The sequence below is a fragment of the Schistocerca nitens genome, chromosome 1 (genome assembly GCF_023898315.1).
Source record: "Schistocerca nitens isolate TAMUIC-IGC-003100 chromosome 1, iqSchNite1.1, whole genome shotgun sequence".
Lineage (NCBI taxonomy): Eukaryota > Metazoa > Arthropoda > Insecta > Orthoptera > Acrididae > Schistocerca > Schistocerca nitens.
This window is the reverse complement of record NC_064614.1, coordinates 475,218,933-475,238,017: the sequence shown is the minus strand read 5'-3', so window position 1 is coordinate 475,238,017 and position 19,085 is coordinate 475,218,933. Positions and strand designations below refer to the sequence as shown.

The following is a 19,085-nucleotide window of genomic DNA, read 5'->3' as shown; positions in this document are numbered from 1 at the left end:
CCTTGGTGCAGGCCTTATTACATTCGACGCCACATTGGGCGACCTGCGCGCCGGATGGGGATGAAATGATGATGTAGACAACACAACACCCAGTCCCTGAGCGGAGAAAATCCCCGACCCAGCCGGGAAACGTACCCGGGCCCGTAGGACGGCTATCCGTCACGCTGACCACTCAGCTAATGGGGCGGACATTTCTGTTAATAGAAATACCACAATTAAAATTGAAATATAGTTGAGAAAATGTTTGACACGATCATAAAAAGTTAATATTAGAAGGGCGGAGGATGAAACTGTAACGGCCTATCGATGACGAGATCATTAGAAGCGGAGCACAAGCACGGAATGGACGTAGAGTGGGAAAGAAGCTAGCCGAAAACTTTTCAAAGAATACGTTCTGTCTTTCGCCTTAATCGATTTAGCGAAACCAAGGGAAAACTAAATCTGGACGCCACCTCCCGAAAAGAAGTACAGTGTCCCAGCCACTGCCCTATCTCTTTGGGTAAAACTGAACATTAAGTATGTTCTTTTGTTTGATGTTGCGTTATTGTGATTTTAATCGTGTGTCTGTTTAAATATTTTCCAAAGGAAACTTTATGTTTGAACCAACAATCACAAAAGCACTATTTGCTATCTACTGCCGAAATTTATAGCTTCTATCTCAGTTGCACCTGATAACACGTCTTTCCAAAATACTCGCACGCTCAATCTCACTTACTGTCGAATGCACATCACATCTGTGGAGTTCCACGTGTATCGTGGTCAACGCAATATTATTGAGCAATTTTATCATGATCTCGGTTTTGCCATTCACTTCCCTCCCTCTCTATACTTTTTATAGTCATATTATACTTTTCATTTTTCTTCATAGTGCAACAGTGTCTTTTACTGAAACTGTTAAAGAGTGTACTGAACGCCGACACATAAAAGTGGACAATAATATGCGTAAAATTTAGAATAATGGTCACACTGCTACGTTTTTAGAGTGTTCGAAACATCATTTACTGAAAAAAAACTTGATCTTGAGCTGAATTCAATGGAAAGAAGAAAGCAGCTGGAGTCTGCGATATATGGGTGGAACAGATCAAACTCCACGACCGTACTGTCAAACAATAGATTTTGCAACCATTGTCTAAAAATATGCAAGATCCAGAAGATCGTAGTACTGTTGAAACACAGGAAAGACACATACCAACCAAAGAACTACTACCCTACAGCGTTCCTATGCCATCTGCATAAACAGCATGAACAAATAATTTTAAATCATATGGCACATACCGTAGACCAAGGGCTCATTTCCCAACAGACTCAATTAAGACCAGGATAATCGTGCACCAGTCAAATTCTGATCCTTGCTGAAAACACAGGGGCAGGGTTTGAAAGAAAAGAAAAGAAAAAAAAACAAATAAAACGTGTAGGTCTGTTGCATTTAAGTTCTGCTTGTCAACCATAGGGTGCTCATGAAAAAATTCTACAACGCATTTAAAGACCATACGCTCACAAAAATTACGGAAGTTCTATTGCAAAACAGGCAGTTTTATGTAACGCTGGAGGCTAGAAGAAGTCGATGCCGCCGACAAAAAACGGTCTCTCACAGGTTAGTGTCCCGCCACCCCTCTCCCCTTTTGTTTAATCCACACACAAATGATTAACCAATACCAGACCATACTTGTGTGACTATGATCTGCCTGTTACCAATCAAGGAAAGAGCACTGAGAAAGTGAAAGGAAAACTGGAAAACTCGTAAAACATTGGAACATACAGACACACTAAATAGCTGGCTGTCGTGCTGGCCAATTCACTGACACACATGCATCATCGCGAGAGCGGCTGCCAAAAGACTGCCACGGAACAATACTTTAAGGAAAGTAGCGAATAGCAGATGGGGAACCAGATCGACTGCTTAAGCACTTTACTTTTCCATAGTTGAATATGCATGCTCCGTATGATCTACATCCACACTTGTAAAAAAAAAAAATCAGTACGAGCCTATGTGACACATGAAAACAAGCAACAGAATGCATGAAACCCACATCACTTGCGAAGCTATATAATGCTGACATATTCTCAGATCCTGAACTCCAAAGAATTGCGCGAGAGCAAACAGAAAAATTTAAAATCTTTTGATGAGCGCCACTCTCCTCACGGTGCTTTACGCGGGCCTGGGAGACTTGAATCCCGCAGGAGATTTCTGAGCTAAATGAGCCCCCAAGAAACTGCCTCACAAGAGACCTCCAGTAGCAGTACATCAAGCTATATGATTTGTAGAACACTGAATCGCTTCAAAATGGTTGTAGCGTGAGTATAATTAAATGGGGCCTCAAAGACGAAGCAGACAACAAACGCGACTGTGATGAAGTTCAGGAAATGGAACATCTTCTACAATGTCCCACTTGTCTCACAAGGTGTACCTTGACGAACTATGGCTTGATAAGAATGAAGTACTGGACGTGGCCCGGTATTGAACTGAAAAATTTTTCCGAACACGGAAAATAAAGTAATATCGTAGAGGTGATATTTTTATTTGCTTTGTATTTATAAAGACTGGCGCTCGTTTTCAGGTAATGTATTACGCCACAAATTATATTGATACGGAAACTAACAATTCACATTCATATGCGTTAAAAGTTTTATTGATTGTTGGTGTTGCTAACAAATTATTATCATACAATTTGCCGTGCCAACTATAGCTAAAAGCGATACTTAGGATCATTTGATATCGAACTGGCATTTCACTGTAGATGCCTTTGAAATGAAGTTTTACAGAAGAACGCTGAAGATTAGATGAGTAGATCTCATGAACGTATACGATTACTTAATGTAATCGAGAAGAAAACAGATTTACTGCAAAACTTCGCTAAAAGGAGAAAGCAGATTAGAGATTAACGTCCCGTCAACATTGAGGTCATTAGAGACGAAGCACAAGCTCAGATTGTTTCAAGGAGGCGGATGGAAATCAGCTGTGACCTCCCGTGATCCCGTGGCATCAAGGAGTAGTCAGGTCCGCTAATTGAGGGAAGTGTAAACAGCGAACATTGTAGAAGGAGATCAAAGCTTCAGTACAGTAAGGAGCTTCAAACAGGTGAACCTTGCAGAAGTCATGCTGACATGAAGAGACTTAGCACAGGACTGAATAGCGTGGAGAGCTGCAGCAAACCACCTTCGGACTGAAGAACACATCAACTAGAGGCAGGTCTTTTCCCCTTGACTTACTACATGTTTTGTCTGCTGACTGCTTTGGCAGCCGCGCTTTCTACTTTCATTTCTTTTTGCACCAAGTTGCACTGTTTACGTTTTCTATCCGTTTCTCCCGTAATGGAACACACACTAAAGCTGGAACACTTTCCTTACACGGCTTCCTCACTCAGTTCTGGATCCTTGCGTACCCAAAAATGTACCTACCAAAATAACACCGCCAGACGACCTTCGTTCAAAAATGGTTCAAATGGCTCTGAGCACTATGGGACTTAACTCCTCAGGTCATCAGTCCCCTAGAACTTAGAACTAATTAAACCTAACTAACCTAAGGACATCACACACATCCATGCCCGAAGCAAGATTCGAACCTGGGACCGTAGCGGTCGCGCGGTACCAGAATGTAGCGCCTAGAACCGCTCGGCCACCCAGGCCGGCGACGAACTTCGTGACGTTATCTGTTAGTATGACTGTCTCTCTGGTGGGATCAAAGAAATTAAAAGCCAACAGAAATATTTTTGAGGTTCTTACACATAAAATACAGAGTAATACATATAATTTGTTTTCTTATGCTCTATTAGCAGCCCTGGGTACTAGATTCGCCTTATTAAGCACAACTAGTTTCTTGCCCAAACAGGAATATTATTAACCATTTTTTGGAAGTACAGTATGATAATTTCGGAGTGCTCAGATCTAAAATAACCGCAACGTGTTTCTATGTCGTTTTTTTTGCAAGATAGATGTATGTGTAAGACGACAAGAACTACGAGAAAAAAATATGGAAAGCTATATTACAATTTAAAGAAGGTCCTACAAAACTTATCTTCAAAGACTATGGCTGAAATAAAACATGACTCGCTGATGATGGCACAGATCTGCTGAAATATGACTGAACAATAGCGAGATTAGTTGCATTCTTAATCAGGTGTAACCCGATTCCAATAATTAAGAATAAACTTACATGGTCTACTTCAATTTTCATTTTAAAATGTCTTCAATTCGCTCTATGAGTTGCCTACTTGTAAATTGCAGCAGGAAACTGATATTTAAACATGACTGATATTATCTTGCGGGTTAAATCTTAATATAGAATAATTGCAAGTTGCTGGACGCTTTAAGGTGAGATTATTGCTAGTTGATGGACGCTTTAAGGCGAAATTATCTCCTACACCGAACATAAAGCATTTGTATACTTTATCTACCGTATCTTTAATTATACTTGACCCTCTCTTTGTGTTCTTTTTCTTGGTGATAGATGGATCCTATGATGTGAAAATGTAACCATTTCATACTGACGTTGCAAGAGAAGCACAAAGTGCAAACTGTCCAACTACCCAGTGAACCGCAGCAATACTGCCTCTCCACCGATGCTCAACAAACCACCAGCTACGACCGGTCTGTTTTTCAGCAATGTGAATAGTGTTTGTGTTTTCACTAAATGAGAAACGCAAATGTTGACAAATCTGGCATCCCCATGCCAATTTCGAGACTATTCTCTTTAACACTGCAATCAGAAATCGTGTTTTTGAAACTGAACTGAGATGACCAAAAATTCGTAATCACCACTTACAATTGTGTCGCATGCAAAGACAGCGACAGTAGAAGAACAGAACGGCTCGAAACGCATCATAAATAAATGAATGCTGATGAAAAATCAATATTACTATTGGTCCGGAAGAAAAGTAAAGCCAAATCAGCATAGGTCCCAAAACCTAGAAACCTAACATATTAGACGCAAACAATTCACAAGTGAAGTTTAGTTACAATTTAGTTGTACATAATCCTAAAGAGCTCCCAAGACATTGCATAGCAAATGTTATCAGAAAAGACTGTACAATTAAAAGGAAAGCTAGCTGTCCTCATTAATATAATCGTCGGGAAGCATTGCAAAATGAACAAAAAAAGGTACCGAAGTAAATATTGTGAACCCCGACGTTTTGCAACCATTCTCAGTCTCTGAAACAAGGCCTAACAAAGTAGGGTATGGGGCTGCAATGTTTTAAAGGTGTTATGCCTAATATGGATCAAAACACGATTCGTTTGCGACTCCTCAACAAACAAGAAAAAGGGGAAACTCGAGAGTCGTCGCAGTTCAAAACGTTACACTGGTTACTCACTCATTTTCAGCTGATTATTTATGCCATGACAGCTGTACAAAGTACTTTAGATCTCGTTCCAGAAAGTAGCTGATAAATTTTGCGTACGTGTTCCAGACGTATGTACTTTACGAGAATTTCTCTTAAATAATACTTGTTTTACATTTCTCACTCAATATAAGTGGAAAAAATATTAAAATTGAAGAAGAAATTGTGCTCCAAATAATTATATGTAAATTAGCATTCATTTTCATTCACAAATTTTCAATTTAAGTTTCATAATCACTACGTGAAGGAAAAGAGCTAGATTTTCAAAATGGTTCGTAATATTGGAAGCAGTATAATATTTTTAGTCCTAATCATCCAAACTCGGAACAGAAACTGATGATGGCATTTTTCACAACTTCACAATGAGAATGGCTCCAGCAAATATATTTGCCCAACGAGACTTTCAAAACCAAAAATGATGTTATTAGAGGACACTGAACTAAACAGATGACTGTTGTCTCCACCCACTAGAGTCAGTATGGCACAACACACGCCACCGTATAATCAGACTTCAAATATAAAGCATAGCTTTAGCAGTGTGGAGAGATTAAAACAGTTGTTGTAGTATCCTGGGTAAATAAACTACTAGAACTAAAACTTAAGTTGCTGAATTTATTGCCAGGTTGAAACGATAAAAAGTTGTCCATGTAACAAGATAAGGGATGCACTAGACATCAGAGGTAGCTTGCTACCTAGGTAGCCGACGGCGCGTACAAGACCTCGTTTTTTTTCTTGTTGACAAGTCGACTCTAGTCCAGATAATAATAGTTGTAGGAGATTCTGAAGTATTAGAGTCACATCAAAAGAAATTACCCCTACAGATGGAATGTTTAAATCCTAGTAATAAACTACCGAATCAAGTGTTAAAACGGCAATAAGTTGATTTTATGACTGTCGTTTTTTCAAACAAATACAAAAGTGTTGCACGTTCTCTGTACCTCGTTATCTCTTTGCTCACGCCATCTAATCGATAACACCGTATACTGATAAACCAACTTCTCTGGTACTGAAATGTCTCACACTTTCTATGTAAACAACGTAAGTACGAACACACATACTTCGACTATCACCTCAAGTATACAAAGATAAGTGTAGAGTAATAAGAATATATTAAAATAGTATCATATGCAGTTTGTGATAGTATGTGTTATACACTAATCAGTGTCTGAATTTAAATCATTAATGTCACGTACGATTTTCTGGAATATATAAGTTTTTATTATTTCATATCCTCTGTGGGTGTTTTAAGTTAATATAAAGTCAAAGTAAAATCGCAAAACACTAGCGTTACTGCTTGTCCTCTAACAAAAGTCCTTGGTGAAAACGATTAAAACTATCTTCAATATTCATCCCAATTACAATCAATTTAATTGACTGTACATATACAGAAGTTGTATTGTACTAGACTGCTAGAGAAATTACAGTGTGTGCATTCTACTAAAATCGGACTGGCTACCGTTAACCTGAGTGTAGTTTCAAAGAATTGCGCCTCGAGATGACTGAGTGTTTGTGTTGTCCTCATCATTTCATCATCATCATGAAAGTGGCAAGATTTGGCTGAGCAAAGGTTCGGAATTTGGACGGGCGCTGATAACCGCGCAGTTGAGTGCCCAACAAACCAATCATCATCATCATCAAAGTATTGCCCTCCAAGTTTAATTTATTTCTATTATTCCATTACGTGCAGCATATGAATGTTTTGAGGTTCAATTAATTCACTTGCTTGAACTGATTTAGTGATGATCGCAACATTCAAAGTCGTTGTGAATATGCTTTTGTTACTTATTGCCGCCTGCTGTCAGAGTTGACTGAAGGCAGGTTCCGGTAGCAGGATGATGTGTGAAACTTAATGGACCCCGTTGCCTTCGGTCACCTGAGATGGCTGCGAAAATGGCGGCGTTTTCAGTTCAAATTTACTAAATCCCCTGAAAATTACTTTCAGTGACAAGAAATACTGAAATCTCTCCAGGGAAAATTTCTAGATGGGTTCGGATGCGGATAACGTTCAAAAACACCTTATATAAGTTTAAAAGTGAGCACCCGCCAATGTGATGTATTTGTAAGACAGCGTGCACATTTTCGACAAGTCATACACTACGCCCTCACAAAGAATTTAACTGGTTCTAAATGACCCGCCGCATACGAAAGGCAAAGCAGTACTCACTGATTCAGATAAGTTCTTTTGCTACAGTCCAAGTACACCCTTGTCTTCACTGAAGAATAAAGTAATTGGGAACTTCACTAGCCGTTACACTCTCCTCTCACGCCTTCCACCCACACATCTTCAATTAGAATTAAAACAGTTGCTCAAAGTCTTTCAAACTCGATGTAGTTACCGTCCGCCATTAGATAATTCTTGGTCTCTTCTGTTCTTCTCGTTCTCATCAAAAATTCGTATCGCCGCTTCTTACTTCTTGCAATCTTCTTCTCTTCTTTCTTGATACACCCCCATTGTCTCTGAATATTTTATATCACAATCTTCCGACGAAGAAGTCCACCAATGCGTTTTACCGTGACGTCATTACAAAGTCTCTGGAGATGCAGGAATGTTCGGTACGACTCGTCGGCTTTGACCAGTGACATAGGAAACATGTGACAAATGATGTAAACAATATTGCAACTATAGCGTCATATTATTGGGAATTTTTTTGAAACGGGCCAAGCTACAGATCAGTCTGTCATCTTTTTTTTCTAGTATTACATTCGTTAGCTCCATCAGTTCACAGCCAGTCACCTTCCAACCTAACCTAGTGGGGCTTGGGCAAAAATACGAGTACACGTCAGTCTGTCAGCACAACCAGTTTCCCATTCGTTGGCTTCTCCAACCCACAACCAAACTGTCGTCTTCCAACCTAACCTATACCTCGGACTAAGCTACAGATAACACAACCATTTCTTTTTTTTGTGTTTTCAAATTCATTGGCTTTGCCGACTAACAACAAAACTGTGAATATATGCAGCAAAGGTAGAAAAGATGTCGTGATAGCAGCTATTAACGTTACGTCACCGACCAAAGCGACTCTTATCGAACATTCCTCTTGACCCTAGTCTCTGACGACACACTCTATTACAGAGATAAATTCTCAAAATAACATACTTTCATGTCATTCCAGTTGGAATAATTTCTTCCGCACTCGTCTGGACACTTCACAGTCTAAATATTGCTTCAAAATATTTCTTCTTTCCCCGTTACACAAATAGTTCCTCCACTTACGTACCGCCCTCAACCTCTGTTCGCCATCAACTTTCTCCCTTCTCCTACCTCAAGCAGGTTAACCTCCTTGTCCTACTGCGATTACAAAACACAGATATTAATTTTGGCGTAACGGGCATAATATCTTATTACAGTGCATACATACAATACACTAACTTTACACAAAAGCAGAGTGAATGCAATACATTTACAAATAAAGCTTCATTCATTCATATACTAAAATTTTATTAACAAAATTAGTAAATAAAATGTACTAAGTTGACATTGAAAGCAAAGATAGTTAACAAAACAGCGACTGCTGTCGAATTAACAAGTAGAAATTATGTGAGACGAAAATCTTCGCCACGGTGTATATCTAAAGGATATGCTAGCAGGAAATCACAGTAGACAAGAAACGCTTATCTACTAAGACAGAAACTGAAGCTGTATCGAGATTGTATGGGCAGTACTAGGTATTAAAAGGGGGCATAAATTTATAACTGGATCATTCTATTCACCACGAAACGCACTCTCAAATATAACCAAAAACTTTGGAGAAAATGTCAGGTTGCTAATACGTATGACCCCCATTCAAATTATCATAAAGAGAGAAGTCTTTAGTCATCCAATATGAAATAATGCTAAAGGCCTTCTCTAAAACCACCCAGGACTGATAGTTTGGAAGTCCGATCAAGATAAAAATTTATCAGATCAACGGCAACCAATTGATCTGACCAGTTTGCGTAGGCCCACAATGAAGCTGGAATCAGTGGCGATGAGGCGACTTTAGTAGCAACTGTTACCAAAGTGCAAATGGCAACTAAAACATGTAGAAAGTTTTACATGTTCAGTAAACTAGATAAAGAAGCAGTTGTGTCGTAATTCAAGGAGGGACGTGAAACGCTTAATTTTGGGCAGAGCTCCAGGGTCCAATGGAATCTCAGTCAGATTCTATGTAGAATTTTCGATTAATTTAGTTTCTCTTTTAACCGCAATACATCGTACATGTTTCGAATAAAAAAACTTTGGTCAGCAATTTGAAGGAAGCAGAGGTCAAACCCGTCTACAAGAAGGATAGCAGAAGTGATCCATAAAACTACCATCCAATGACATACATCTGTTGTAGAATCTGAGAACATAATTATTGTAAGCTTAAACGTGATGGGGTATCTCGAACAAAACGACCTCCTCCATGCCAACCAACATGAATTCCGCAAACATCGGTCATGAGAAAACAAACACGCGCTTTTCTCACATGACGTCCTGAAAGCCATCTATCAAGGCAGTCAGGTAGTTGCCTAATTCTTGACTTTCGGGAGGTGTTAGAAACGCTTATTAAGAAAAGTATGGGTCATATGCGGTATCAAACAGTACACACGGCTGGATTGAAGATTTCTTGGTAGAGAGTACGCAGCATATTATCATGGATGGAGAGTCATCAACAGATGTAGGAATAACTTCAGGCGTTCTCCAGGGAGATGTATTAAAACCTTGCAATTCGTTCTTTATGACCTGGCAGAAAATATCAATAGTAAAGTCAGACTTTTCGTAGATCATGCAGTTATCTACAATGAAGTACTGCCTGAAAAATGCTGCCCACATATTCAGTCAGGCCTTGATAAGATTTCCAAGAAATACAAATATTTGTAACTTGCTTTAAATGTTCAGAGATGTAAAATAATTGTGCTCGTTACAAAAAAAAGAAAGGTAATATCCTATGACTACAATGAGACACAACTGGAATCAGTCAACTTATAAAAATTCCTTTGTGTAACAATTTCTAGGGATATGACCTGAAATTATGACATAGGCTCAGTTGTAAGTAAAGCAGGTGATAGACTTCCGTTCGTTAGTAGGATACTGGGAAAATGCAATGAACATATAAAGGAGACTGTTTACAAACACACCTGTGACCTATACTAGAGTACTACTCAATTACATGGGTACCAACACCATTTATATTTAACAGGGGGCGCTGAACGTGTTCAAAAAGAGGAGCACGGTTATCATAGATTTGTTTGTACCACGGGAGACTGCGAGTGACTTGCTGAAGAAGCTGAACTGGCAGACGCTTGGAGACAGTCGCAGCTGCTGCGCGAAATCCTAGGTATACCGTTTCAAGAAAGTGAATTAAGTGATGAATCTAGGAATATGTTACAGTCTCATACACATCGTTGTCGTAGGGACCGGGAAGACAAGACTGGAATCCCGTATCTACGGACACACATTCATTTAAATAGCAATTCTTCCGCTGTTCATACGCGAGTAGAACGGGAAAAAATCTTAGTGCGTGGTACGACAGTAAGTACTCTTTGCCATGCACTTCACTACAGAATGTAAATGTGAATGTAGATGGGTACGAGTCAAGTCAGAGAGTAAATCTAGGTGTATATGTTAAGTAAATATTTCGGACTACATTATGTATGTAAATTTGCATACGCAGATGACTCCAGCTGAATCCAGAACACACTGTCAACCTCTCGGTAGCTGTTTCTTTTGCATACGTAAACTGTTTTCGTGATGTACAGCAGAGTGCGTTCATCATGATGAGTTGGTAGCATTCAACTTGCATGTCAAGAGCACTATTTTCAAAGTCTGTTCTGATACATACATTCAGCCGAGACCGTCACAGAACCAACATATGCTTCGCTAAACATGGAAGTCTTCTCGATATGTGTTACAGGAAAATCCATTTCATTTCTATGATGTTGAGGACTAATTTTAATGTTTTTGACAGATGGAATATTGGAAACTGTGAGTGCAGTGTCGCTATTATGTGCGCACGTTTTAGATGTAATTTTATTTTCAGGACTAAATTTTCATACCACATTAATACGATACAGAATATACTGATGGCATTTGACAATTCAAGGTCGTGTAGGTAATCTCACTCTTCATAGAGCTCATAGTCAACAGATACAGTGTTGTGAGATGTTGTAATTCTAAGAGCTATACGTGCATGCCATATTTTACGAACTTTGTTCAAAGAGTTTGGAATAACAGCAAAGTGTTCCTTATAGCTTCAGCTACTTTCGTCTTTTACGTCTACATTCCAGAGAATTATGTTAGCTTGTACTACAAACTTTAAATTCTGCAACTGTCATTATTTACCATGGTACTGTAACTTGGAATTCCGTTTTAGAGACTGACATTATATGAAATGTGTACCTTCGTGAAGAACAGAAGTGTTGAAACGGGCAATATTTATTACAGTTAAGTATGAAATAGACAGGGAATTTTTCAGGGAATTACTTACAACCTATATCCATCTGAACCACTCACTGTAGACATGCGTAATTCCTCTCTACAAATTTTACTCCAAACGTTCCCTCCATTACCAAATTAAATATTACCTGGTGCCACACGGTTTGGCCTGTCAACCTACCTCTTGTTTTAGTCAGCATTTTTCTGCCCATTCCGATTCATTACCTCTTCACCGGTTAGTTGACCAATCCAATCCAACCTCTAGCATTCTTCTATAATGTCCCGTTTCAGGAGCTTCTTTTCTCCTCTCGTCTGCTGTTTATCGTTCACATTACACTTCTACTTAAGGTAACAATCCAGACAAATAATTTTAGAAAATACTTCTCAACACTTCAGTTTATATTAGATGTTTTACATATTTCTGATTTTCAGGGAAGATGTTTATGTTATTGCCAGCCTGCTTTCTGTATCCTATTTATTTCGGCGTTTTCCTGATGTAACTAAAAGGAGAGAATTCGCGACGCACCCATTTCGACGACCTTCAGTATACCAATCGGGCGGCTTTTGGAGGGTAGGGCTCGTATAAGGACTTAAATCATTCTGTTGCCGTTTTCGAAAACAAAGCGAGGTCTGAAATCATGAGGCAGGATCCGTCCGGAGATCAGATGGGATCTTCGGATCGCTCAATTAAAAAAAAAGAAAAAACTCTTGAGGATAGAAGCCTTTGGACCACTGCCCTGTTGGAGAAAGCTCTCTATTTCTGTTTTCCGCATTTAAGCCTTCACTTTCCCATAAAAGGATATGTTTTGTGAGAAAAAAGTACAGTCTGTACTGTGGATCAAAATCTGTTGGCAGGTACGCTGATTACTATTTTTGCTCGCAATAAAATTTATTTTATTTACAGTAGCAATGTACAAGCTACACAACAGCTTTCATTTCCATGTTAAAGAGTAACAATTATCACAATAAATGCATGGCAACTCACGCGTTCTTAGGTGAGCTCTGAGCCGAACGCAGGCCTTATACCACTTGGTCACCGCTCAAGCCAGTCATAACTTTCCTCGTGAAGTATGTCTGCACTGGATCGAAATAACTAGCTTTTCGATTTCTCGGAAAATATTAGGTAGTGAGCTCGTAACTATAAATAAAACTTCCTAATTTACGACCGTTCTAGCGTATTCCGCCTGGTCCGAAACGATCATGAGTCATGACCCTTGACCTCAATTTCACAGTAGTTAGTTTTGAGTGGTTCCCAGATAGTCTGTCGAATTTCTTCAAAGACGGCATCTCCCAGAATCTGGGAAAAAGAAGGAATGTTAGAAGGTTTTACGTCATCGACGACGAGGTCATGAAATACGAAGCACAAGCAGGAGGAAGTAAATCGGTATTTACATCAGGTGGTTATGGAAATCACACAGAACCTGAATCTGGGTGGCTGGAAGGGACATCGAAGCAGCGTCCTTCTTGATAGGAGTCCAATGTTTCACTTCTGTACCTCTTCGCTAGGTCGGATGTCTGGTTTCTCCTAGTGGGAGAAGATACACTTCCAGATTTACGGCCTGATTGACAACTGCACTCAGGTACATCGTATTTTGGTGGGTAATCCTATCAGTCTTCACACGGAGCGGAAGCGATGGCCTGGAATACAAACAGACACCGAGCGAAGTGCTGCAGCGTTTAGCGCTCTGGAGTCGCATCGTGGTCCGAATCTTGGCCAGTCATGAAAATTTAGGATTTGTGTAGTTTCTCCAAGACATTTCTGACGATTGCCAAGAAAATTCGTTTGGAAAGAGCAGAACCTTGTTGGCTAATACAAGTTAATTTCGCGTCTGTAGACCTCGTCTTTAATGGGATATTAAACCCTAATTTATCCAGGGCTTGGTTTCCAATCACACTCTAGGCAACGAACACCTCTGAGGCGACCGCTCGCAGCACACGATAAAAATAATAATAATAATTTCGTATGGCTCAGTGGCTGGTATAAGTCTTTCAATTGAATGTCGTTTTGGCTACGTACTGAAAAATCCTAGGTTCGACCGGGATTGGATCCTGTGACGTCGTGGTTTCCAGTCAAGCGCTTTACCGTTCCTTCTTTTTAAAATCTACGACCCAGCTAGGAATCTACCCTGGGCTCCTTCGGTTAGCTGTTTAGCAGTCTGCCGCGCTGATACCGCGGCTGTTTTTTTAAGTGAGAGTGAACAGTATTGTCGCAGCAACAGTTCGATACCACAGCCTTTCAGTTTCCAGTGAAACTTGGAACAGTGGTATGATCATTTAATATTAAAAGACTACGACCAAGGTGTGGACGGGGCCAAGGAATTAACATATCAGACGTGATTTAACACATAAATAATTTATTCATAACATACAATACATAACACCAACTACGTAAATCCTGCTTCGATGCTTACAATTGCCCAAAATGGGAGGGCCACCACTTTCTAATTGGAAAGACTTTAATTTAAGAAATTAAAACGCCGAATATAATTTTTTTAAATAATAATAATACAACACATAAGTAAGCGCTAAGTGAACGCACTCTTAAATCTTTAATTATTAATCACAAAGCGTGGGTTTACCACATTTAAATTCGCATTGCAATATAAAATATAAATACATGAATTCACAATACAGCGTGGCTTCAAATTTCTACCTGGACAACCTATGGTCCTAAAACTTTCGTATTACATTCCAGCCAATCACATTAATAACTCATAAACACGGTTGGTAAAATACAAACGTTTGCACTATAATGAATTTTAATAATCCACAATCACTCAAAATACAACATCAGAAGTTCGATACGGAGCATGTAAGCCTGTTTATACAATCTTTCGGACCACAATAGGCACGAGGGCCACCATAACAGAAGTGCGCTAATTGCTTTTAGGATAGGTGCTCCCATTAGCTTAATCACTGAGCAGATATTTACTTAAGCGACAGGAAGATAGTTAATGCAAATAGAAGGTATTTCTAAAGTTTTTTTCCCTCCCTCTTAAAAAGGGGGATTTAGTAAGGTGGAAATTACACTTTGAGGAGACGCAATAGCAATGTAGCGGGCACGCCTTCACGGGGACGCCATGCCACTACACAAGTACTAAAGTAGCCGCATGCCCGCTGTTCAAGCCAAACATTAATAACACAGTTCCATATTCATGACACCCAAATAGTCGGGATCAAAACAAAACCAAAAATACCAAGAGCGCAAGATCCAGCATAGCTTCAGAACAGATCTTACTTCATGCGGTTGCCTTCACAAATACAGATATCGAAATGAAAACAAGAACGTGTAACAACATTCCCTAATCAGCACAATGTTCTTCGTTAGGCCCCGGTTGCGCTAGACAACGCTGACATGCCAATGTTAACAAACCTCTAAGGCAACACCCTCCAACTGACAAGCCGAAATCAATGTGACCCCTTATCAGCTCCGTGACATGACTCGAACCCCCAACTACTGTCAGTGCAACTCATTTAGAATAAATACAGCGTAAATAGTATGGCGGACACATATGCCCAGGGGTTAACAGAACACTAGACTGAACTAGAATTAACCTTAATAATAGAGCACTAGATCTTGGGAGACAAGGAACTAACTCCCCACCCGAAATTCTGCAACCACAGGGCGGGAGGATGAACTACTAAAACATAGAAGTGCAAACGTACACAAATAACTTCCAAAATACACCACTATACCGGTTAGCAACGATGCGTGGAGGAATCTGCACTGTCAGAATTGAACCAGTGAACAGAATAGAGGATTGCCACGGCGGTGGCCACAAGGCGGGAAAGACGACTGGATGAACTCAATCCCGAAGGACGATCAACTTGAAACATTCACACTTAACTTCTTTTCTCCTTTCCCTCGGCGCACTTCGTCGTTTATCCGGGACTGCTGAGCACAATTCTGAGCCGTCCCCAGTCGTCCCGGCAGACACCGACCCAGCCAAACTGCTCCCGGACTCAAACCCTCGCCGAACGGCGGCTCCACCGCCCCATGATGGTTACTGTTTGTTTGCCTTCGTCGACGCAGTCGATGATTAGACGGCCATCCGCCTCCCGCGGACAACCAATGAGGAGCGGACAGAGGGGCCTCACGCAGGCCGGCGTTCCTCCACGTGTAGAAGTGCGGGTTAGATAACACCCGTACGCGGAAGGCGACCAAAGACAGAACTCGCAATCGATAGTGGGTACACTGCGGGCGGGAGTTCAAACGAAAGAGCTTCATAAAAGACCAACGCTGAACAACCGCGGGAAAACGAAATAGAAGCCAAGCAATAAAGACAGCAACGAGATGCTAGAGCCCGATCGCGCCCAAACACTCGATTACCAAAAATATTGGCTCCACACGACGCTCAGGAAACGAGCCGTGGAAAGATGGAAGTACACACGGTTCAAAACTTTTTACCACCTTTTTGTTTCTCTCTTTTGTCGATTTGCAGGAACGCACTTTACCGCTTTTTTCAGATTGGAATCCGGTTTACCGCTTTTTCATGACACATAAAACGCTTGTATCGGCAAGGAGGAAAGGCCAAAGTCAGCTTCAAGGTGGGTGGAGACAAGTGGGCTGGGATCGAATCCCGAGGTCTGGTCACGATGCCTCCCTGCCGCTGACCACCTGACCCGACTGCTTGATGAAAATGACTACATCTGTTGTCAGAATATTGTGCATAAGCACGAAATCCTGTTCCGTACTCATAACTGTCAACGTGCTTTTTGTTCAATTACTGGACTCGGTAGAAGACAGTATTGACGTGCTGACGCGACAGACAAACAGCGACGATTCCGTTTGCAGCGACGTACGACTCTGGCTCGGGCCGCTGGGTGTTCCCCGAGTCCGGCGGCGACCGCGAAGCCCGGTGGCCGGCGCGGCGCTACGGCCAGCCGCCCGCCGCCTACGGCTACAGGCCGGGTTGGCAGGACGGCGGCGCCGCGTGGGGCGAGCAGCGCCACTTCGGCCGCAGGCTGCCCGACGAGGGTGCCGGCGAGTCGGGGCGGCTGCTGGCCGTGTCGCCGGACCAGCTGGCGACCATCAGCGAGACGCTGGGCGCGCTCAACACGGTGGGCCGCTTCCTGGTGCGCGCGGCCCGCCACGAGGGCCCCCCGGCCGGGGACCCGGCGGCCGGCCACGGCGACGCCGCCTCGCAGCAGCTGCCCGCCGCCATCCTCACGCTCTCCAAGAACGTGCTGGGCCGCAACCTCACCGACGCCATCGCGCCCATCGTGCGCGGCGCGCTGCCCGCCGTCGTCTCGGCCGCCAACGCAGGTTCCTAACTCACTCACTCACTGACTGCTGACGCCTTCCCCGTGTTGTGATGTCTCACCCGACCTGACGCTCCTTCCCCCACCCGACACTTATTCTACACTGTACATACTCGACTCACTTACTGGTGAATGGTTTCTTCTTGCATCCCTTACCAGAGTCTGGGAAATAATTTACTTTTTAAGACAGTATTTTCAATAAAATAATACTTTTCCTTGTGTCTATAACTATAAACTTTCATTTATTTTCATTTCTCAATGTGTAGACTAGAATACCATTTATATTGCACAACAAGGATACACACGATGTTTAAAAGTCTATGTATGAAACGTCTAGGGACGATAGATTGCTGGCCGCTGTTGCCGAGCGGTTCTAGGCGCTTCAGTCCGGAACCGCGCTGCTGTTACGGTCGCAGGTTCAAATCCTGCTTCGGGCATGGATGTGAGTGTTTTCCTTAGGTTGGTTAGGTTTAGGTAGTTCTAAGTCTAGAGGACTGATGACCTTAGATGTTAAGTCCCATAGTACTTAGAGCTATTTTCGATGATAGATCACGTCATGGGGAAGAAATTTTTTTCTAGACAAAAAATCGCTCACGCTCTCTGGCGACGCCGGACGTCCTTTCGTATTTGTTACGCCCCTGAAAGGCGACAGGGTTAGGCACTTTATGACGACCGTAAGCAAAGTAAGTAGCCTATAATCCACTCATCTGATTCGTATAAAAAGGAGTAGGCCCTACAAAATTAAAGTTCCTGATTCCCCTCGAAAATAACTTTCTCCGCTTACAGACGTTGTTGAAGATCACTCTTATCTGTTTTCTGGGTTAGGTAGGATGCAGCGCACCTGCGTAGTACACCCTGCTGGTTTGGTCAGACGTTCGTCCAGAGCTGGCGAATACTAAGGGGCGTCTAGCGTCATCGCGAAGCATCAGCAGCCTTGTTTCCCATGACGTAATCTTTGGAATACCCTGAATACACTGAGCTGACAAAAGTCTGGGGATACCCCCTAATACTGTACCTTCTTTTGGCCAGTTAGCGCATCAAGTCGGCGTGGCATGGACTTAACAAATCGTTCGAAGCCCCTTGCAGAAATATTAAGCCATGCTGCCTCTGTGGACGTCCTAATTGCGAAATTGTTGCTGGTGCAGAATTTTGTGCAGGACCTGACCTTTCGATTATGTCCCATAAATGTTCGATGGGTTCAGGTCGGCCGATCTGGGTCGCCAAACTATTTCCTCGAATCGCCCAGAATGTTCTTCAAACCAATCGCGAACAATTGTGGCTTAGTGACATGGAGCATTGATGTCCATAAAAATTCCATCATTATTTGGGATCATGAGGCGCGAGAGTCACTGCAAATGATCTCCAAGTAGCGGAACATGACCATTTACAGTCAGTTGGACCAGAGGATCCAATCCATTCCTCGTAAACAAAGCCCACACCATTACGGAAACACCATCAGCCATAGTGCCTTCTTCACAACGTGGCGTCTGTATCACACTGCCGGCCGTTGTTGCCGAGTGGTTCTAGGTGCTTCAGTCTGGAACCGCGCGACCGCTACGGTCGTAGGTTCGAATCACGCCTCGGGCATGGATGTGTGTGATCCCCTTAAGTTAGTTAGGTTTAAGTAGTTCTAAGTTCTATGGGACTGATGCCCTCAGATGTTAAGTTCCATAGTGCTCAGAGCCATTTGAACTACTGTGCACCACACTTGAACCCTGCCGTCAGCTCTTACAAACTGAAATCAGGACGCATCTGAACAGGCGACGGTCCAAATGATATGGTCACGAGCCCAGTAGAGGTGCTGCAAGCAATGTCTTGCTGTGAGCAAAGAGAATCGCGTTGCTCGTCTGTTGCCATAACTTATTATCGCGAAATTTCGCGGCACTGCCCTAACGGATACGTTCATCGTACGCCCCACATTGATTTCTGAGATTGCTTCAAGGACTGTGGCTTATCTGACTGCGTTGTCCGTTGTGAGAGGTAATGCCTGAAATTTGGTATTCTCGCCACGCTCTTGATACTGTGGTTCTCGGAATATTGAGTTGGGCTCATCTGTACCGTGCTGCATAGTGTCGTGGTTGCAAAGATGG

General features: G+C 42.0%; 1 protein-coding gene across 1 annotated transcript in view; it reads left to right on the top strand.

Annotated features, from left to right (window-relative positions):
• LOC126254566 (proclotting enzyme) overlaps nt 1-19,085 on the top strand; it is a 176,727-nt gene that overhangs the window by 12,860 nt on the left and 144,782 nt on the right. Inside the window, exon 2 of the mRNA XM_049955326.1 lies at nt 16,529-16,999. Coding sequence (XP_049811283.1) covers nt 16,529-16,999 — 471 coding nt within the window. The remainder of the gene's footprint in view (nt 1-16,528; nt 17,000-19,085) is intronic.